The sequence below is a fragment of the Microcaecilia unicolor genome, chromosome 6 (genome assembly GCF_901765095.1).
Source record: "Microcaecilia unicolor chromosome 6, aMicUni1.1, whole genome shotgun sequence".
NCBI classification, from domain to species: Eukaryota; Metazoa; Chordata; class Amphibia; order Gymnophiona; family Siphonopidae; genus Microcaecilia; species Microcaecilia unicolor.
The window spans coordinates 98,078,897-98,102,184 of NC_044036.1; the positions used below are offsets into that span (position 1 = coordinate 98,078,897).

The window sequence follows — 23,288 nt, forward strand, 5'->3', positions numbered from 1 at the left end:
AACAAAGTGGAGCCCAAGAGAGTGAAAATATCAATCATGTGAAGCAAGAATAAAATGTGAAACTATATATTATGCAAAAAAGCATACCTGTCATATGGTACCCAGAAAGGGACAGTTTTATAATAAAACCAACGAAATGTGGAGATGCCTGAGAATGGAGTTATTATGACCAATTGAGAAAAATAGAGCTCCATGGGAAAGTCACTTAATTCTTTGTTGCCCCAGGTACAAAAAAATCTATCGAAAGGATTAAAACACATGAAGTCCACGCACACTGTTAGTACTGCATCAATACATACTCATTTATACTTTCATCCCCCGATATTCTAACACACTCAAACCATAATCTACAGGTAAAAATGTTATAACCAAATGTTCTTTAGCTATTGTTCTGTAATCCTATTAGTATCCGTTGTTTCTTCATTATTCCATTGTTCTGTTCCATTGTTCTATTCCCCTTGCGATACGTAGACTTTGTTTTTACTCTACTCCTCACAATGTAACCATAATCGAGTTGTAACAAATTGTACTTCCATCAATACAATGTATTGTAAGCCACACTGAGCCCGCAAATAGGTGGGAAAATGTGGGATACAAATGCAATAAATAATAATATGGCAACTAAAATCTAGGCACATCTGATTTACGTGCCTAGCACAGTGGCTTAGCTACAGGTGGGCCGTGGCCCACCCAATTTGGACTCGAGCCCACCCAAAATTGTGACAGTCTTGCTGTGGCTGGTGGAAATCCCCAATTTCCTCCTCAGGCAGCCAGTGCTCTTCCAAACGGCAGCTGGCACCACACACCAGCCCCTCTCTACATGCTCAGTTTTCACCCATACGGAAGCACTGAACATGTATGGACTACGGACAGCGGCATCAGGTCAAGTCAAGTGCTGCCAGTTGCTGTTTGGAAGAGCACTGGCTGCCCAAGGAGGAGGAACTCTTCAGCTGTGCAGTTTAGGGATCCCCACCAGCTCAGGTATTTAATATTTTGTGTTTGAGGGTAAGGGGAAGAGGCAGAATGCAGAGAGCAGAGCAGAAGGGGACCAGGAGGGGCTGAATTCTGTGCCCATCCATTTTGGGCTCAGGTCTACCCAAAATTGGCTATCTGGCTACACCCCTGGCCTAGCGGTCTTCTATAAGCTGCATCTACATTCAGATGTGGTTTATAGAAGAGCGCCTATATTTAGGCGCAGCCATTTATGCCAGTGAAAAGCTGGTGTACATGCCTTGCCTAAATCTAGGCGCGCTCTCCTGAATTCTGTAACCACATGCGTAGATTTGATTGATAGCCCTGACACGCCCACACTCCTCCCATTGCTGCATCCCCTTTATGGCTATGAGAGCTGGAATTTACGTGCACCTCTTTTTGGACCATGCCCACAATGATGTGCTCATAAATTTCAATTACTGCCAATTAGTGTTGATGATTGGTTATTATCAGTCAATTATCAACACTAATAGGCTTGTTAATTAGAGAAGCGCCCGTAAATTGGCCACGTGCACAATATAACGCGTGCTACTTGGCGTGCCATATATAAAATCCAGGGGATAATGTATACAGCACTGCGTATGTCTAGTAGCAGTATAGAAATGATTAGTAGTAGTAGATGTAAGCATCGTATATAAGTATCTTTTATTGAGTTTCATTTCTATTTTTCTTAATATTTTGTACAGTATGAGGTAATCAGTGGTGAAGCTGCTATTTAACTTAAACGCTGATCTGTGGGCTGAATTAGGCCTTGATGTTCCATCCCAACACCTGTGCAGGTACCTGTACTGTCTATCAAGGCTCTGGCTATGCCCACAGTGTATGTGGGTAGGTGCAATGGGCTGAATATCGGATTAGGTACCCCTAAGATAGTCACCCCTGGATTCCCCCAATAAGAACAGTACCTCCACCCTGCCCCCCCAGAGACCCCCGTGGATGCCATTTTGATCCCAGGCACCAGGGTAGTTATGAGCAATGCCTCTGGCCCTGCCCCATCCAAGATCCAATATAGACCCCTTCCTGTACCTCCCAGATCAGGCACCCCTAAGATGGTCACCCCTGAATCCCCCAATAAGAACTGCAACTCATCCCTGTCTCTACCTAAGACCAATCCCCCCCCCTCCAGAGGCCCCCATGGATGCCATTTTGAAACTCCTCTCTGAACTACCCCTTAGACTACAGGTTCTCAACTCAGTCCTTGGGACACACCCAGTCAGATTTTCAGGAAATCCTCAATGAATGTGGTTGAGAGAGATTTACATACAATAAAGGTAGTGCATGCAGATTTAACTCGTACAAATTCATCATGGATATCCTGAAAACCTGACTGGCTGGGTGTGTCCCCTGGACTGGTTGAGAACCCCTTCCCTAGACCACCAGGGAAGTTTAAAGAGAAGGAGGGCTGATTTTGGGTGTGGTGCTGTTCTTAAGGAGGGTTCAGGAGGGGTATACTCTTTTTGTAATGTTTTAAGACACTCGCAGGCTAGATCGACAGTCTCAACTACTTGCATTAGTATTACTCTCAGCATCAATAGGAAGTGATGTATTTTACCTAGGTGTACCCTCCACTTCCTAGAGGGATCATAGAGACGTATACAATAGCCAGATACCCATCACACAGGGATGTAGCAAGAAGCCCTTTTGGGGGGGGGCACACATTTCTTCTCACCTCTCTCCCAGCCCCCCCACCGCCGCTGCACTAAAAATCATATTTATACTGGCAGGGAAGCCTAAACCCCACCAGTTGAAGAGGACCTCTGCCTGAGTCCCCCGCCCATGCTGCCTGAGCCAGTCATTCAACCAGTGTTTGGAGGGGGCCTGCGTCCAAAGTGAGAAGACCCAGGCCCACAAGACCCCCTTGTGGCTATACCACTGCCATCACATCTCCCTCTCTTTAACTAACAAATTTCTATATATTAGATTTTGACTCGGCCAAAACATGCCGTGGTGGGTACCATGATCTGCGGCAGTTCTACTGCTGACTGCAGCCCAGGTATTGAGGAGTCACCACATTGGTTGTAATAATCCCTGTTTGTAGCTCCATGTCTTCAAACATGTAGCCCTTAGCTTCAGGAGACAAGAATATATCCTGATCCAAGAGTTTCTTTAGTTGTCTGTTGGCAAGAGATTTATTGTATCCATCTGGAAGCTCACAACCTTGTCTCCAACCTGGAAGCCTGTCTATAACTTTCCCAGGATTTTGTTTTTACTTCTTAAGGCTAAAAGGCTTTCTCTATCATCATCATCAGCCAGGGATGACAGTGTACTTGCTGCCACCTGTGCTGTGACGTGGGCTGGGACAGCTGCTGCACTTTTTCCTCACCGATCATGTCTTTCATGTGCATAGAGGCAACCTCATTCAAACGCATATTGCAATGGCATCTTTCAGGGTTAACCTTTTTTTTTTTTTTATCTGGAGGAGCTTCTGCCAAATGGCATCATCCCTGATGCCAATAACAATTCTGTCATGTAGGATTGAGAACTCTAAATCTCCATACTTGCACGACTTATTCAGTGCTTAACTTCTGACAAATGTATGTCAAAAAGATTCATTGGTTTCCTCCAACCTGTTTTCAGGGCAAATCTTTTGTAAGTCACACTTGTTTCTTCGAAACAGCAATTTTCAAAAGCATCCAGGATTTTGTTCACATCAGTTTTGTCTGCCTTACTCTGAACGGTCAGCTCGTGTGCTTCCATGCCAACAAATGCCAGAAGAATGGCAGAGCGATTTTTCATCGTTTGTTCCTCCAAGTCAGTTGCAGTTTCACAATTACACCACTGGCTGTTGAAGTGCTTAAAATTTGTAGAGCAATCCCCTGTCAAACTCAGTGGTAGTGGAAGCAGAATCAAGTTTCCATGGCTAATTTACTTCTGAGACCATGAAACATATTCAGACACTCTCAGGACAGATAAACAATCTCAGCTGCTTGCTTTATTATAACTCTCAGCATCTACAGGAAGTGATGATGTATTTTACTCAGGTGCACCTTCCATTTCCTAGAGGGATCATAGAAACTTTCACAACAGCCAGCATGACCTGTCATATGTAGGGGGGTTCAGGAAAAGGAGGACACATTGATCCAGTCTGGGTTTTGCTTCCATTGAAAGCAATGGAAATAAAAATGGAAGCAAAACCCAGACTGACTCAATCTGTCCTCCTTTTTCTGGAGCCATATGGTAACCCTACAGGAAGGGGTCTGTTTTGGAGGTGCCTGATCTTAAGGGGAGGAGTTTCAGGAGGGGCAATCCATCTTGAAGAGGGCTAATCTTGGATGGGAGTTTGGGAGATGGGGGTCTATCTGGGAAGGGGCTGATTTAGGGGGAAGGGATGGGGTGATCAGAGGGCATTGGAAATAGTTTGGGGGTATTGAGGAATTGGAGTGGGGGTGGGAGTGGTGGTAGTGGCAACCTGGAAGTTTTTCAGGTGTCAGCTCATATTTAGTGCTGTTACCTGCATAGCTAAGTGGGCAAAGTTAGGACTCCCTTTTGTGTGGTCCTAACTTAGCTATGTGGGCACTGACACTCAGTATGGTCTGTGCCCGCATAAATGCTGACTCCTCCTCAACCTCCCTCAGGAGCACCCCAGCACTGCCCAGATCCACATCAGGCCCGTCAAGAGATGAGGGTGGGGGTGGGGGGGGGGGGAGGAGGGGCAAGATTCCCCGGGCCCAGCCTCAAGAGGGACCTGGCACTGGGGTCTGTCTTTCTCCTACTCCTGTGTGTGTCTCATATGAGGAAAGGCTAAAGAGGTTAGGGCTCTTCAGCTTGGAAAAGAGGCGGATGAGGGGAGATATGATTGAGGTCTACAAAATCCTGAGTGATGTAGAATGAGTAAAAAGATTTGGGGACACTCAAGGAAGTTACATGGAAATAATTTAAAAACAAATAGGAGGAAATATTTTTTCACTCAACGAATAGTAAAGCTCTGGAGCTCTTTGCAGGAGGATGTGGTAACAGTGGTTAGTGTATCTGGGTTTAAAAAAGGTTTGGACAAATTCCTGAAGGAAAAGTCCATAGTCTGCTATTGAGACAGACATGGGAAGCAACTGCTTGCCCTGGGATTTGTAGTATGGAGTGTTGCCACAATTTGGATTTCTGCCAGGTACTTGTGACCTGGCTTGGCCACTGTTTGGAAAACAGGATACTGGGCTAGATGGACCATTGGTCTGACCCTGCATGGCTACTCTTATGTTCTTATGCTCATTACTGCGATCACCCGGGTCCCGGCAGACAGGAGCAGGAGAGTAACGGACCAAGGGAAGAGAGCAGGAGAGTAACGGACCAAGGGAAGATCAGATGCAGGAAGGTAGAGGGGCAGTGGCTGCCAAAGTGTGGAGGGGGAGGGCGGCAGCTGCAGCGGCCCTGCCCCAGGCCTGGCTGTGTCTCTCAGAGGCCCTGATCCACATATGTGGTTATAGGTTAGAGCTGATATTCAATGGCACTGCCCAGTTCAGAGCCACTGAATATCAGGAAGTATTTTTTCACGGAGCGGGTGGTGGATGCTTGGAATGCCCTCCCGCGGGAGGTGGTGGAGATGAAAACGGTAACGGAATTCAAACATGCGTGGGATAAACATAAAGGAATCCTGTGCAGAAAGAAGGGATCCTCAGGAGCTTAGCCTAGAATGGGTGGCAGAGCTGGTGGTTGGGTGGCGGGGCTAGTGCTGGGCAGACTTATACGGTCTGTGCTAGGGCTGGTGATTGGGAGGCAGGACTAGTGCTGGGCAGACTTATACGGTCTGTGCCGGGGCTGGTGGTTGGGCGGCGGGGATAGTGCTGGGCAGACTTATACGGTCTGTGCCAGAGCTGGTTGTGGGAGGCAGGGATAGTGCTGGGCAGACTTATAGGGTCTGTGCCAGAGCTGGTGGTTGGGAGGCGGGGATAGGGCTGGCCAGACTTATACGGTCTGTGCACTGAAGAGGACAGTACAAATAAAAAAGTAGCACATATGAATTTATCTTCTTGGGCAGACTGGATGGACCGTGCAGGTCTTTTTCTGCCGTCATCTACTATGTTTACTATGTGGTCATTCTGCGCTAGCCAGTTAGTGTGTGGTAATGTGGATGCATTAATTGATTAGCACAGAAAACACTCTCCCCCTCCCCCACATCCCGAAACATGCCTCCTTCAAGAAAAATGAAACACTTTTTTTAGTGCACACCTTTTTAGTGCGTGAGTAGTGTATGCTGATTAGGAAATTACTATATAATGATCGCTGTTGTAAAAAAATCTAACAAACATATAAAGAAAAATATAGAAAACGGATCTTCAGAGGTGACCTTCTACTTAAGCCAGGTGTTTCACCTTATGTCTTTATCAATCCGAAATCTTTTTTGATCTTTTGAATATATATATTTTTTCATTTTCTTAATCAAAATATATAAAGCAATCAATGTATATAAACTTTTGTAATTTACTTTATAGCAATACTAATTCGTCATGATAAGCATTACGTATCTGAACTGTATGATAGGGGTAGGTGTGCTGACATGTGTTTTGCCCAGAGCATTTTCAAGGCATCCCCCTTAATTCTCATGCGGTGAGATGACTGAAAGATGACATTATAAGAAACCAATTTAATTTATCTTTTGTTCAAAAAGCTCCAGACACTAAGTCTTATTTTTGATTGAGACTCAACTGCTGCATTCTGGCGAGGAAGGGAGTTAGATTTAAAAGCCAAAACTTGGACTTACATCCCTTTTGTCTTGATCTTGACAGTGCAGTAAGACCTGTGGAATTGGCCAACAGGTACGAGATGTGAAGTGTTATCAAGGAGAGCAGCTGGGACAAGGGTGTGATCTTGCATCTAAACCTGATGTCAGGCAAATGTGCCAGGTGCAGTCATGCCCCACGGATGCACCAGGTGAGGGAACATCTTACTTGTTGACCCCATCACAAGACTGTAAAGGTTGGTTGCTGTAATTCAGTGTGTTGCTTATATTCAGTCCAACACTTCTTTGTGATTTTTGTATGTGGGGGGGGGGGGGGGGGGTGGAAGGAAATTATAATAGCATGAGAATATTAATGTGCAATCACTGCATTTCCCAGATGTGCTGAGTTCTTGTGGTGGTCTGAAATGTCAAAATGTTGAAATATATTTGGTCAATCCATGGGCTTACCTTCTGAACAAATCTACTGTCTAGGTTTATATCTGTCTACACACACTGAGGAGTCAGCAGGATGGGAAGCGTCTAACAAGATTCCTGGATTTTTCACCTCTTTTCTTCCTTCTTTTCTGCCATATGTATGATCTAATTAACCACGCACATGGCAATCACTGTTTCTCTCTCCAGCTAGAAAGACACTATGGCACACAGTGTATTGTGGGATATGAAAGTCCACAGCCAGCCTGAGGGATGAAAAACAGAAACTGTTGCTTAAATGTAAATTTCCTGTACTGAGCATCCACAGATTATTGTACCAGCCCAGATCTGAAGTATCAGAGGTTAAAAATTATGCTTGAAGAATCTGTGAGGGAGACAGCGAGGAAGATTTATCTGATAATATATTTATTTAGATTTTGCTCACACCTTTTTCAGTAGTAGCTCAAGGTGAGTTACATTCAGGTACACTGGATATTTCTCACAATCTAAGTTTGTACCTGAGGCAGTGGAGGGTTAAGTGACTTGCCCAGGATCACAAGGAGCAGCAGTGGGATTTGAACCGGCTTTTGGGAGTCTGTTCCAGAGTTGTTCGCTTATGTAGAAGAAGCTGGATGCGTAAGTTGTTTTGTATTTAAGTCCTTTGCAATTTGGGTAATGTAGGTTTAGGTATGATCGTGATGATCCAATTCCGTTTCTGGTTGGTAAACCTATGAGGTCTGTCATGTATCCTGGGACTGCGCCGTAGATAATTTTGTGGACCAAAGTGCAGAATTTGAAGGTGATCCGTTCCGATTGGGAGCCAGTGGAGCTTTTCTCGGAGGGGTTTAGCACTTTCGAAACGTGTTTTACCAAATATCAGCCTGGCTGCTGTGTTTTGGGCAGTCTGGAGTTTTTTTGTGAGTTGTTCTTTACATCCCGCATAGATTCCGTTGCAGTAATCTGCATGGCTTAGGACCATTGTTTGAATTAGTTTTTGAAAAATATCCCTCGGTAAGAAAGGTTTTACTCGTTTAAGTTTCCACATTGAATAGAACATTTTCTTTATTACGGAGTTTACTTGGCTCTCAAGGGTAAGGTTGCGGTCGATTGTGACGCCGAGTATTTTTACGCTGTCTGAGGGTGTGTCCTGGGGTGTTTATGGTTGTGGGTTTGTACTTGTTATGTTGAGATGAGAGGATGAGGCAGTGTGTTTTTTCAGTGTTCAGTTTCATTTGGAATGAGTTTGCCCAGGAGTCCATGATGTTCAGGCCGTCATTGATTTCATTGGTTATTTCTGTCAAGTCATGTCTGAAGGGGATGTAGATCGTAACGTCATCCAGGGCTCTGTTCTTTCCTGGTTCTCCTCCTACCTCTTGCTTCACACCTTTAGTGTACACTCTGGTGGATCCTCTTCTACTTCTATCCCTTTACCAATCGGTGTACCTCAGGGTTCTGTTCTCGGTCCTCTCCTGTTCTCCATCTACACTTCTTCCCTTGGCTCTCTGATATCATCTCACGGCTTTCAATACCATCTCTATGCTGATGACTCCCAAATTTACCTCTCTACCCCTGAAATCTCAACCAACATACAGTCCAAGGTTTCAGCCTGCCTATCTGACATAGCTGCCTGGATGTCTCAACGTCATCTAAAACTTAACATGGCCAAAACTAAGCTTCTCATCTTTCCCCCTAAGCCTACCTCTCCTCTCCCCCCTTTCTCTATTTCTGTGGATGGCACTCTCATTCTCCCTGTCTCAACAGCTCGTAACCTTGGTGTCATCTTTGACTCCTCTCTCTCCTTCTCTGCTCATATTCAACAGATTGCCAAAACCTGTCGTTTCTTTCTCTATAACATTAGCAAAATCCATCCCTTCATCTCTGAGCACACTTCCAGAACCCTTATCCACACTCTCATCACCTCTCGTCTTGATTATTGTAACCTGCTTCTCACCGGCCTCCCTCTCAGCCATCTCTTTCCTCTTCAATCAGTCCAAAATTCCGCTGTGCGACTCATTTTCCGCCAAAGTCGCTACGCTCACATTAGCCCCCTCCTTAAGCCACTTCACTGGCTCCCTATCCGCTTCCGTATTCAGTTCAAGCTTCTCTTATTGACCTAAAAGTGTATTCACTCTGCTGCTTCCCAGTACCTCTCGACTCTCGTCTCTCCCTACGCCCCCCCCTCGAGTACTCCGTTCTGTAGATAAATCTCTTGTTTCCATCCCCTTCTCCTTTACTGCTAATTCTAGACTCCGTTCCTTTTGTCTTGCTGCACCCCACGCCTGGAATAGACTTCCCGAGCCTGTGCGTCTAGCCCTGTCTTTGGCCATTTTCAAGTCCAAACTTAAAGCCCACCTCTTTACCACTGCTTTTGAATCCTAACCACTACTCACTTGCCCTGTCCTTTAACCTCACCTATTTATTCCCTTTCTGTCTGTTTACCTGTCTTATCTAGATTGTAAGCTCTTTGAGCAGGGACTGTCTTTTTTGTGTATGGTGTACAGCGCTGCGTATGCCTTGTAGCGCTATAGAAATGATAAATAGTAGTAGTAGTAGTAGTAGTATGAACGGGTTGAGGCCTCGGTTGGATAGGGACTTTGATTGTGGGGATCATCATCATGTTGAAGAGTATTGGTGATATATATACTTTTGTTTTTTTTTTAATCGAGGAATAATAGCATAGTTTAAAACCTGAAAGGCGAAAATCCGGCCAATAGAGGCAACAGGATTAGCCCTGCACACCCACTGAAGCGACTAGGACAAAGTGTGAGACTTCTCTGGCAGACCAAAAGAAACTTGTAATTAGAAATGAAATCTTTGAGCCACTGAAAAGGGAGAACTTGTAGCACAGCCTGCTGCTAGAAAATAGAGAACTAGCTGAAGAGCTTTTTTTTTTTTCTTTTTTTTGTCAGAGATTGTAGGACAGGCAAGCTAATTAGAATGCCCAATGGGTTTCTGACAGAATTGCCAAAGCAGCCACAGCTCAGCAATTAAGGAACATGCTAGACCAGAGCTGAACCTTGAAAAAAGAGGCTGAAGAAAAAATAAACACTCAAAAGTGAAGAAACAGCATCATACAGCAGATAAGAAGCTGCTAAAAAGAAGCAAAAAAAGAAAAATGCAGCTGAACATCGGAACCAAGAGGGAGTTTCAGAGCTGGAAGGTTTCCTGCCATCTGACGGCCTTTGAATGGAGAAAGAAAGCTGTGAAAACTCATATTTATGTTTATTAAAATATTTGATATACTGCAATTTTCAGGAAAAGGATATCAATAGAAATCAAACAAAATAAAACATGGAAAAGAAAATAAGATGATTCCTTTTTTATTGGACATAACTTAATACATTTCTTGATTAGCTTTCGAAGGTTGCCCTTCTTCCTCAGATCGGAAATAAGCAAATATGCTAGCTGACAGTGTATATAAGTGAAAACATTCAAGCATTACTATGACAGTCAGACAGGGTGGGAGGAGGGGGGTGGGTAGGAAGTATGCATGGGGACATCAAAGCATATCTTTTCCATGTTTTATTTTGTTTGATTTCTATTAATAACCTTAAGAGTGGACTAACACGGCTACCACACTCCTCTACAGGAAAAGGATCAATGCGGTTTATAAAACAGGAAGTGACTCCATGGGTGCCACCATCTTGGATTTCTGTGAGGGTGGGGTTTTGAGCAGTGCATTGATGTCATCACCAAAAGGGGGTGGGGTTTTGAGCAGTGCATTGATTTCGTCAAAAGGGGAGGGAAAGCGTTTGGCAGAAATTGGACTGGGCTTGGGTGGATACTCGCTTCTGATTGACTGTCACAACTGGAAATGTGCATGGCCACCTGTCAAAAATATGCAAATTAGGTTTGACAAAAACTAGTGACCTTTACTATTCCTGGAGTATATATGGTCTGACAGCAGTTCTGCATACTCCCCATTTAATATCTTGCATATTAAGACTGAAGGCTATGGGAGGAATTCCCAATCTTATACTGCCCATGAAGAAGGTGTGGGAATGGTAAAGAAAGGTGCATGAAGAGACCAAGGGTGTATCTTTATTTTTGCAGTTAGTTGTCAACCCTGACTTCCCAGCAGGGATTGGCCACGCTTCCTTTCAGCAGTGAGCAGTGGGAGGCTGTAAATACCTGGGCCACTAAGTACTGTTATGTTTCTATCTTTCAGTCAGATTAAGGAACAATGGAATTTACCCCAGGCAAGACGTTACTTTTTCTCTCTTGTCAGACCTTTCTTCAGTTTTCCTCTTTAAATGAGGTTTTTTCTACAGATTTCCCTACTTTCATTAAACTTTCAGTGTGGTATAGGCTGGGACGAGGAGAGAAGGATACATATTTGGAAGGTCTGGCTCAAGTGATGGGACAAAGACATAAGAACACTAGTGATGCCTCAGTCCTTACAAGACAGTTTTCAGCAGGATTTGTTGATGGCCAGGGATGCTAGTCTTTAGGCCAGGGAGTGGAGGAGTAGCCTAGTGGTTAGTGCAGTGGACTTTGATCCTGGGGATCTGAGTTCAATTCCCACTGTAGCTCCTTGTGACTGGGCGTCACTTGACCCTCCATTGTCCCTGGTACAAAAATAAGTACCTGAATATATGTAAACCGCTTTGAATGTAGTTGCAAAAACCTCAGAAAGGCAGTATATCAAGTCCCATTTCCCTTTCCCCTTTCAGCAGTGGCGTACCAAGGGGGGGGGACAGTCCGCCCCGGGTGTCAGTGGGTGGGGGGGGGGGGGGGTGCTGCAGACTGCAGGCAGCTAGCGTCTCCTGCCTCCATCCTGCTGTGCCTTTTAAAGAAAAATCTGAAAAGCGGCATGGCAGGCATGCTTCGCGTCTGCCCTGCCTGCTTGTAAAAGAAAGTGCCGGCAAACCTCCTTGTTGACGTCATGACGTCGCGTCGGGTCTTCCCTCACTGGGTCCCGCCCTCGCGGAGGGCGGGACCCAGTGAGGGAAGACCCGACGCAGCGTTGCAACGTTGACGAGGAAATTTGCCGCTTTCTTTTACAAGCAGGCAGGGCAGACAAGAAGCATGCCTGCCATGCCGCTTTTCAGATTTTTCTTTAAGGCACAGCAGGAAGGAGGCAGGAGATGAGGGCTGTCGTCTCTCCACGAAGGTGGCAGGTGGGTCGAGTTGGGGGGGCTTAGATGGGAGAGGAGGACTGGGGAGGGGGTTTTCAAATGGGAGAAGGGGACTGGAGAGGGGGTTTTCAAATGGGAGAAGGGGACTCGGGAGGGGGGCCTCAGATTGGAGAAGGGGACTGGGGTGGGGATGGGGGTCTCGGGAGAAGGGGACTGGGGTGGGGAGGGGGATCTCAGATGGGAAAAGGGGGGTGGGGGGTCTCAGATGGGAGAAGGGGACGTGGGGAGGGGAGTCTCAGATGGGAGAAGGGGACTGGGGTGGGGAGGGGGTCTCAGATGGGAGAAGAGGGGAGAAGGGGACTGGGGTGGGAAGGGGGTGGGGATGGGGATCTCAGATGGGAGAAGAGGAGAGAAGGGGATGGGTGGGGAGAAGGGGGGTGGGGAAGGGGCCATGCAAGAAAATGGGAGCCATGCCTGGGGCTGGTGGGAAAATGGGTCTGGGGCTGAAAAGGGGTCCCTAATGCAAGGCATGTGGATGAAGGGGGCTGGAACTGGGGGGCTGAAAAGGAGGGTAGGCGGGATAAGGGGGCTAAGTACTGGAACTGGGTGCTGAAAAGGGGCAGGGGCAGAAACTGGGGGGGACTGGGGGCTGAAAAGGGGACAGGGAGAAGTGGCTGGGGCTGAAGCTCAGGACTTGTGAGAGAAAAGGGCTGGGGCTGAAACTGCGGACTGGTGGGATAGTGGGGCTGAAAAGGGGGGTCAAGTGGGAGATGTGGGCTGGGGCTAGAACTAGGGGCAGGTGGGATAAGAGGGCTGGAACTGGGGGCTGAAAAAAGGGGCAGAGAGAGAGAGGGGACAGACGATGGATGGATGGGGGGGAAGAGGGAGGGCAGACCCTGGATGGATGGGGGGAGAGAGGGAGGGCAGACAGACAGTGAATGGAAGTGGGAGAGAGAGAGGGCAGACAGTGAATGGAAAGGGCAGGGAGAGAGGGCAGACATTGGATGGCGGGGACAGCAGAGAGGGCAGACATTGGATGGCAGAGAAAGAACGAAGACGGATGCTGGATGGAAGGAAGACAGTGAAAAGAAGATGAGGAAAGCAGAAACCAGAGACAACAAACTGTAAATAAAATATATATTTTTATTTATTTGCTTTAGGGTAAAGTAGTATTGTAGCTGTGTTAATGTTTATAATAGAACATGTAAATAAGGTAATCTTTTTATTGGACTAATTTTAATAAATTTTGACTAACTTTCGGAGAACAAAACCCCCTTCCTCAGGTCAGGTTAGGATACTGTAACACACTATACTGTATTGACCTGAGGAAGAAGGTTTTGGCCTCTGACAGCTAAATGTATTAATCCAATAAAATGGTATTTTATTTTCTGTATTTGTTTTATTTCTATTTGTTAATTTGTAAAGTGGTGATTGGTATTTGTTAGTTTTTTTTTAAAATTTACATCTGCTATCTTTATATTTTGCACAGTACTAGGGGACATTTTCTGTTTCTGTGGTGTTGCATTGTATGCAGAGTCTGGCATTTTGGGGGTTCAGTTTAATTTTTGTCTAAATAGAAAGTTTGATTACTTGTTCTATAGTGGATTAGGGTGTACCTGTGTTTGTGAAAAAGACATGACTTTCAGTGACTGTGCAGGATTGACGATCTGTACTATCTGTCTGGTTTCATTTTACAATAGGTGAATTGATGTTCTAGTACTCACTGTAGTGTTTAAGATGCTTTCTTTTTCCTTGTGTGACTCATAGAAACGACTGCTTATGGTATGGTAGAATTGCTCTATAGGTCCTGTGTTTTGTATTCTCGGTATGCCTAATACTGGATTTTGGAGGGGGGTGTTAAAAAATGACCGGCCCCGGGTGTCAACTACCCTAGGTACGCCACTGCCTTTCAGGAAACAACTTCAAATTGATCCATAGAACATTTATTACTAGCAAAAAGGTTATCAAATGGGGATATGGAAAGATGGTAAATGTGTGACGTGTGCAAGGGAACGTTTGCCCATTCATTTTTAGAGTACAGTAAATTAGGTACCCTATGGAGGGGGGCTGTAGAGTTGATCGGAGCTGTGCTGCAAAGGAAGAAACAGTGGATTTATAGGAACATACTACCAGAGGATAATGAAGTGCTGTGGGAACAGCGTCTGTCTATGCCCCATTTCCACTTTACTAGAGTGGTGTTGACCCTGGTATTTAATACTCTTCTGAAATACTAGTAAAAGAGGCCCGTTTCAGATCAAATGAAACGGGCACTAGCAAGGTGTTCGTCGCCAACACCCCCCCCTCCCTCCCTCCCTGGCCAACCCCTTCGTTATTCTTCCATTGCTCCGCCCCCAATGTCATGACATTTGACGCGAGGGCAGGGCCCGGAGCGATTTCCCACTCCCCCCGCCTCCCTGCCTGCCAACCCCTTCGTTGTTCTGCCATTGCTCTGCCCTTGAGGGCGGGGCCCGGAGCGATTTCCCACCCCCCACGCCTCCCTGCCAACCCCTTCATTGTTCTGCCATTGCTCCGCTCTCGAGGGCGGGGCCCGAAGCGATTTTGGTGGCTTCACCACCACGAACCTTCAAACCTTTTTGAAGGAAGTCAGGGCTTGGCTTCACTGACGTCAGTGTCCTCAGAACGTTGAGGGTGAGTTTTATTATAGTAGATTACTCAGGATGCATCTCTTCTTCTGGTGCACTGATGCTCTTAAAGGGCAGTAATGGCAGAATGGAAAGAGTGTAATACAAGAATAGTGAATAGCTTGGAAAAAAATATCCTTAGGCAACTAATAGTAAAGTTGTAGAGCCCGAGTTCCCCATAATACAGATAAATAGGGAATGGGAGGAATAAGGATTTTTTGGGGAGGGGTAGCATTGAGGGGGGGGGGGTATGGGTAGGGGTTGGGGTTGGGAAATATGAAAAATGAAACAGGAGCTTGTATGGCTTATTTGTTCAGCTAATGTGTTGGTTAGTTTTGTTAACTATTTTCACTGCATTATTGACTGGATATCGATGTTGAACAGCTTTCTTTTGAAAGTTGGACTATATGCTTTACTTGTTTGTTAATAAGGATATTTAAAAAAAGTTAGATTGCATATAGACAGAAGTTAAACCAGGAGAACTCAGATGCCCCAAGCCCTTACTCTGCACACCAGAGGCAAATCAAAAAAGATTATCCATACCACAATAGTCAGAATCACAATATGCTTTCTTCAGAAAGTAGGTTTTAAGGCTGTACCTGAACCTTCTATAATTTAAATTTAAATAGAGAAAACTTAAAGGGCAGTTCTATAAGTTGGAGCTTAATGTTAAGCACCAAATAAATTATAGACTAGTAGCATTTCAGTTCATCATTGGCACAATAATTGCCATTTATGTGCATGCTAGGAACTATTCTATGATGTTGAATCACCTAGCATATAATTGTAAAGGGGGGTATATGTGGCTGGAACATGGAAAGCCATAGGCGTGTTGCCAAATTATGAGCAAAGTTTATAGAATACTAGTGAAACCATGCCCGTTTCCTCAACAATGAAATGGGCCCTAGGAAGGCTGTCCTGTAAGCTTTTTTTTTCCTCTCTCCCCTGCCCGTCCCGCCATGTCCAGCGATTCTTCCTTCCCCTCCCCTCCATGTCCAGCGATTCTCCTCTTTCCTGCCCTCCCATCCATGTCCCGCGATTCTCTCCTCTACTGTCCTCCCATCCCATCCATATCCATCAATTCTCCTCTGCCCTGCCCTTCCCTCCCTCCCTCCCTCCCCTCGATGTCCCGCAATTCTCTCCTCCCCTCGATTTGTACCTGAATGTTCTCTGGCTGGCTGGCACTGGCTTCCATTCCGTTTGTAACATCCTTCCTGACGTCAGCTCATCTCCAGCGTTCCCTTCCCTCTCACTGTTCCACCCTCTGATGTCATTACGTCTTCACGAAAGGGCAGGACAGTGAGGGGGAATGGAAATGGAACCCAGGAGGCTGGCTGACATCAGGAGATGTTACGAACCCAGGCAGCCAGACATGGAATGTTGGAGGTGCAAATTATTATAGTGTACCAACTTACACTAGCCATTAGGCTGCCATAAGTGGGTACACTTAAGATTCAGCATGCCAATGCATCTTTATGCTAGCATTCTATAACAGCCTTGGTGCATCCCGAAGCCATTACAGAATTGGTATAAGTGCACCCCATTCTGGCACTGCAGTTGGGATGCCAAGTTATAGATTTGCTGCCATTGTTCCTTTTGAGGTCCCAGTTTTTTCCTGTCTTCAGAAAATTAAGTTAATGTTACTTGTAATTAAATTAAATAGACTATTTATTGAGATTTATTAACCGCCTTTATGAAGAGATTCACCCAAGGCAGTGTACAGCAGGTTCAGTTTAACATAAAACTTATAATTTTGTTAACAGTATAACAATAGTAAAGTAACTTAAGAATAAACATAAATGCAATAAATGAGGTATATTAATATGTGTGCTGAAGGGAAGACGTTAACAGCACACTGAACCGTGTGAAGAAAGAATCAGTGAAACCTTATGAAAAGGGACAACCATATCTCTTACTCCACTTTTGAAGCAAGGGACGGATCAGAGGCTGAGGTTGGAAGAGAGAGAGAGATGGAGGAAAGTGCTGGTTAAGCCTGTGAGGACAGTTCCCCATTTCAAATGAAATAATAGATTCAGTAAGCTCCCACGAGAAAGGTGATGGAGTATTTTAGTTATTTAGACTGCTGAACATTAAATAACATTGGTCATTTGTCTGCCTATTTACTTGAAGTATCAAAGTTACTTAAACCACAGAGAAATCCTGACTCTGGGTTCCTGTAAGACTGGTTTATATTAGCGTAGCACTTGCTTTCTTATTTAGGCTGGATGGACTGTAATATGACTTGATAAATAGTACAGCACTATTGTAAATGAAAAAGAAACTAATTGTGTTTTCTAGATGAAAGCTGTGAAGACAAAGTGACGGCTAACTGCGCCCTGGTGCTGAAGGTGAAACTTTGCTCCCACTGGTACTACAGAAAGGTCTGTTGCAAGGCCTGTAGGGTGCCATCGCCATGACAACTGCCTCATCTGGAGGGTACAGTGTTCCATGCAGACCAGAGGGGTAGGGTGCCTCTCCACAATTAAAGACTGGAAAAGAAGCATAATTCTTTATTGTTCACAGAGAGAATATAATTAGATTAAGGATTGGCCTTTTTATGCTTTTTTTTTTGTATGTTTATTTTTTTGAAGTTCCTCTGTCTCTTGTCAGTTGGATGCTCTGTGCCTTGAGAACTGATGGAATGTTTCTCAGGCGGGAGATTTTTGCTCCTTGGTGCCCTCTGCTGCTCACTCATCAAACTGCAGCAGCCTTACCTCAATAATTTACTTTGCTGGCGCCCAGGCTGAATGAGTGTTAAGACTTGATTAAAGTTTGTAATTGAGGAGAATTGCAGCATTAGCCATAGGGGTATCCATGACTATGACGGCCATGCTGCCTTCAGCTACAATACAACAGAAGAAAAGCAAATATGTGATTTTGTAATACTATTTGGATTTAGTAATAAAAAGGAATGAACTTAAGTATGTTCTCTGTGTATATACATGGTGCCGATGTGAAGTGAAGATAATTTAAGAAAAATATGTGAAAAGATAAGACAATGCATGGTAACATTGTAGATGACGGTAGATAAAGACCTAGTACCCTTCCTGTGGACCCATGAACTTGTCAGCAATGAACTGGTTGGTTTCTGGGGAAAATAAGAGTTCTCCAAACTCTAGGTAAGATGTAAACCCATCGTAACCTAGGGCTGTTGCTGCCACTGCATAAGCACTACACATTGGTAGTACCATTGGAACCAAACAAAATTATTCTACCCTAAGAAATATGTCTTCAAAGCTGGAGGCAGGTTGCTCTTGTTACTGACCAGTACGAAGTAACCTAAAACATTACTAATTAAAAAGCAGGATGAGTCATTCACAGGAGTGACATCATCTGACAGCGCCATGGCTAGACTAGCTCTCTTAAAGCCTAAAAAGCCTTTTTTGCACCCCCAACCACCCTCCCCACCCATTTCATCTTGAGTCTGTTCTAGCCTCAGTACCAGGCAGATAGATCTTCTTGCATTCCTGAATTTTTGTTTTTTTCTCAAAGGTTCTCCTGCTTTTCTGAATTTTATCTCCTCCTCTATCTCCCCTCCCTCATGAAGTTCCTCCATAGATATTCTCTCCACAGGACAAGCACAGGACCCATCAATACTACCATGTGAATCTAGAATACGATTTCTCCCCCCCCCCCCTCCCCAAGGCAGGCTGTACTGCTATAAAACCATTCAAGCTGTACAACCCTAGCAGTCTCTGGGTCTTCACCTACCTCAGCTGAAGCTCCTGATCTCCAATACAGCGGCCCTGCCAGTGCAAATGACCCAGCCCACCTCCATCACTGTTGGCTCTGCCGACACAGAAGGCCTGCATTAATGACCCACAACAGTACAAAACTAATTCAAACACACACACATCATTTAAACACCCTCCTTTTTCCTTCAACCTCACCTCTATTCCACAGAACTTAATGCATAGGTCTCTTTGTATTACGTCTTATGCGTCCATCTTTACACTCCTTCATATACTAGAATAAACAAAAAAAATCTCTGGAGCTTGTATCTCACTCAATTTCAGAGTCAATTTATTTCAGACTTGCGACCCAACAATATAAAAAATTGACTTTTGAAATTCCTCCAATTTGACAATGCTGGTACTTCAAGCAAAAAATTATTCATAGACTGCAAAGATCTTCTCTAAATTAGCAGCCAGTATAGCAGATATCTGATTAGTCAACACCTTAAAAATCAAATATAGAATTTTAAATCTTATTCTATAATCGATTGGTAACAATGTCATTTTTTTAGTGCAGGGGAAATAGGCTTATACCAATGACATCCTTCTAACACTCTCACTACTGCATTCTGAGCCACCTGTAATGGTCTGAGCTGGTTCCTTCGAATCCCTAATAACAACCCATTGCAGTAGTCAAAACAATGTGAAATTACACTCTGGGATCTTGAATGGTCTTTATCTGCTATCATTTTCTATGTTTTTATGAGTAAGGTATAGAAGACGGTATGGATGGGGAGATTGGACAGTCCATAGTCTTTATCTGCCATCGTTTTCTATGTTTAAGGAAGAAGGAATGTTTCAGTGCTGTTTGATATAATTATATTATCAGAAAACTATGAAATGACATAAAGCAATGCCTACAGCTTGTGCTAGGCTGTCTGTTTGTACACCTCACTGAAAGTACCATTTCTGAAATGTATATCTAAAAATATATGTGCATATACATTTCTATGCATGTTTTTTTGGTAAGTAAAGGCACACTTCAGGGAGCTGCTCCTGCACAGTTTATAAAATACAGGTGCCTATCTAGGTGGCATATTTCTACCTACTGGAATTAAGTTAAATTACTCCTCACAAGTGTGCAGCACACAGAGTACATACAATATTACATCATAAATTTAGTGCACATTACTATAGCATGCTGTGCTGAATAATACTACATGATAAACATGGGCACAGTACACATAAAACAATTTCACCACACACCTAAAAGGACATATAAACAGTTTGAAATCTAACAGGCTCCCATTTATTACATACTGGCCAAAATACCTAGCATCATTCAGGGAAAATACAGTAAAAGTTGTGATGAATGAACTACGTCATGTACATTAACATGGCATATTTTATTGAAAATACATTTCTCATATATTACTTTAACAAAGTAACATAGCTAGTGCTGTACTTACAAAATGCATTTATAATTAACTGATTATACATTATTATTGCCTGATAAACATCATTTTTTGTTTTTCTTCCTTGAGGAAGAACAGAGAAATTGTTTCCTATTCCAGCTCCTGAAGTAGCAACATACTGTATCTTTGATACAGCTCAGTTGAAACCAGGATCTTTGTTTTCCACCAAGATCCTGGTTTCAAAATTGGGTGCACAATTTTGGCAGAAGCTGAAAACGAAACTGGCCCTGCCTCCAAACAGTCCTCATTCCCTTCCCCCATCCAACCAAAAAGAGCCCCCTCCCAGTTTCACCTGTGGGTGGCATCCCCTTTTTTGGGCCTACCATGTCATTGATGACTAGTTTGGTCAGGTGCGACCCTCAGTTGCACCTGCCCATGCCAGTTCTGATCTCAAAATGGCTGCCATGAAACTGCTGCTAGAAGTCCTGGAAGCCATTTTGAGGCAGGACTCAGGAGCAGTAGTGAGTGGGAATCGCTCCTGTTCCCACAAGCCACTGAAGACATGGTAGGCCCAGAAACGGGGGCTACTGCCGGCGAGTGGGTCCTAGAGTGTGCTCTTTTTGGGAGGAGGTGGGAGGGAGCTGGGGCTGTGCAGCATAGTTTTTGTTCCTTCCAAAAATGCACAGGCATTTTTTACTGAAAATGAAACAAAGCCAAACACAGATTTCGGGCCAGTTTCAGTGATGAAGCCAAAACCAAAATTCATTTGACCTCTGTTTGACCACAACTGAGGCAATCAAGCCTAAAACCAGCAATTTTGAAAGTTTGTCCTTGTGATTTGTCAACAGCCACGGCAAATATAAGACAAACAAGGAAATGCAACCATTTGAACTGCAATGGCATATCTGCAGATACCATCAGTATCCCCATTTACCCAATTATTACAATTAAAAGACTAGCATTTTCCACAGGAATTAGGTGTATTTTTCAGTATTGGTAGCATTATTTCACATCATAGCCTATCATCCTCCAAGACACTTTTTGACTATTGATTACAGAATTCATTTCTATATAATAAAAAAAACTTAAAGAAGGCTAGTAGACAGCAGATAAACCAGGGACGTAGCCAGACTTTGGCGGAAGGGGGGGTCCAGAGCCAGAGGTGAGGGGGCACATTTTAGCCCCTCCCCCCGGCGCTGCCCCCCGCCACTTTTGACACCCCCTCCGGTGCCGCCACCCCTCCCCCATCCCTTTCGACCCCCCCTCCCACCGCTAACCTTCCCTGCCACCACCAGGTACCTTTGCTGGCGGGGGTCCCCAACCCCCGCTAGCCGAAGTCCCCTTCAGCGCCGGCGCATTTGCTGATCTGGATTCTGTTTCTGTGAGTCCTGACGTCCTGCACGTTCCTACGTCTAGGACATCAGAATTCACAGAAACAGAATCCAGATCAGCAACGCGCCAGAGACCAGAACTGAAGAGCACTTCGGCTGGTGGGGGTTGGAGACACCCATCAGCAAAGGTACCTGATGGCGGCGGGGGTGGGAGGGGGGTTGGCGGCGGTGGTGGTGGGGGGTGAAAGCAAGGGGGCCAGCTCTAAATCTGTGGGGGCCCATGCCCCAGTGGCCCCACCTAGCTACGCCCCTCAGATAAACTATGATTTCTAATAATAGATTTGTAACGGGTATGTAAGTGGGATGTGTGGGGGCTGTTATCGGTGAGAGTGGTTGAAGCTTGTGTGTGTGAGGGGGGAGGAGTATGTGCAATGGGTATGCAGATGTAGGAGTATGTAAGTTGTGTATTTCTGTATGAAGGTATATAGGATGTTTGGGTGTGGAGAGTAGGGACTGGAGGACAGAGGTATGTAGAAATGCATTTGTGTGTGTCAAATGTATGGGGAGTTGGAACTGGTGTGTTGGTGTGCGTGGGAGGAGTTGTGTGTTAGTGTCTGAGAGGCTGATAGTGATAGACACCATGTTCCACCGGATAACCAGACTAATCACACGACCACCAAATGCACAATTGAAAAAGAAAGGTCTCGAATGCTGCTTTAAATTTGGGGAATGAATGTTCAGAAGGCAGAGAGAGAGAAAGAAAGCATTCCAAAATGATGGCGCAATATGAGAAAAAGTACACTGATGCATAGATTCAAGTCTGGTGAATTGTGAATACTACGCAAGGAACGAGCAGAGCTATGCAGGGTGATAAGTAATATTAGCTTAAGAGCAGAAGAAGAGAATAATACCTTGAAGGCCAGTATCAAAATTTTGAACTGGATTCTGAGACTAATTGGAAGCTAGAGATGACACAATAAAAGAGATGTTGCATGGTTACATTTTTAGGGTTTAAAAATATCTGCATGGCAGTGTTCTGCACAGTCTGTAATTGTTTGAGCAGGAATTGAGTTTATACCAGTGTAAACCACATTAGGATAGTCTAATCTTGAGATTATGAGGCCATAGAGGAGAAACTGAATGAATTCTTTGATTCGGTCTTTACGGAAAATGATGTAAGAGATCTATCTGTATGAGAAATGTTTTTCAAGGGTGATGATGTGGAGGAACTGAAAGAAATCTCAATGAACCTGGAAGATGTACTGAGCCAAATTGACAAATTAAAGAGTAGTAAATCACCTGGACCGGATGACATGCATCCAAGGGTACTGAAAGAACTCAATCATGAATTTTCTGATCTGCAGTTAGTAATCTGTAACCTGTCATTACAGTTGTCTGTAGTACCTAAAGATTAGAGGGTGGCCATTGTGGTACTGATTTTTAAAAAGTGTTCCGGGGTGATCCAGGAAATTACAGACCAGTAAGCCTGATGTCAGTGCTGGGTAAAATAGTGGAAACTATTCTAAAGAATAGAATTACAGAACACAAACATAGTAATGGGACAGAGTCAGCATAGTTTCAGCCAAGGGAAGTCTTACCTCACCAATTTGCTTCATTTCTTTGAAGGCGTGAATAAACATGCGGATAAAGGTGAGCTGGTTGATGTACTGTATCTAGATTTTCAGAAAATGTTTGACAAAATTCCTCATGAGAGACTCCTGAGAAAATTAGAATCATGGGATAGGAGGCAATGTTCTGTTGTGGATTAGGAATTGGTTATTGGACAGAAAACAGAGGATAGGGTTAAATGGTTATTTCTCTCAGTGGAGGAGGGTGAATAGTGGAGTGCCACAGGGATCTGTACTGGGACAGATGCTATTGATCATATTTAAAAATGATCTGGGAATGGGAATGATGAGTGAGGTAATTACATTTGCATATAACACAAAACTATTGAAGATTGTTAAAACATAAGTGGACTGTGAGAAACTGCAGGAAGATCTTAGGAAATTGGAAGTCTAGTCCAAATGGCAGAAGAAATTTAATGTGGACAAATGCAAAGTGATGCACATT

The 23,288-nt window shown here is 44.4% G+C and overlaps 1 protein-coding gene across 2 annotated transcripts in view; it reads left to right on the forward strand.

Annotated features, from left to right (window-relative positions):
* LOC115473253 (ADAMTS-like protein 2) overlaps positions 1-17,706 on the forward strand; it is a 105,027-nt gene extending 87,321 nt beyond the window's left edge. For both annotated transcript variants that reach the window (XM_030208051.1, XM_030208050.1), the window contains 2 exons: positions 6,711-6,855; positions 17,094-17,706. In XM_030208051.1, the coding sequence (XP_030063911.1) occupies positions 6,711-6,855; positions 17,094-17,212 (264 nt within the window). In that variant the 3' untranslated portion in view covers positions 17,213-17,706. The remainder of the gene's footprint in view (positions 1-6,710; positions 6,856-17,093) is intronic.
* The last annotated feature ends 5,582 nt before the right edge of the window (positions 17,707-23,288 follow it).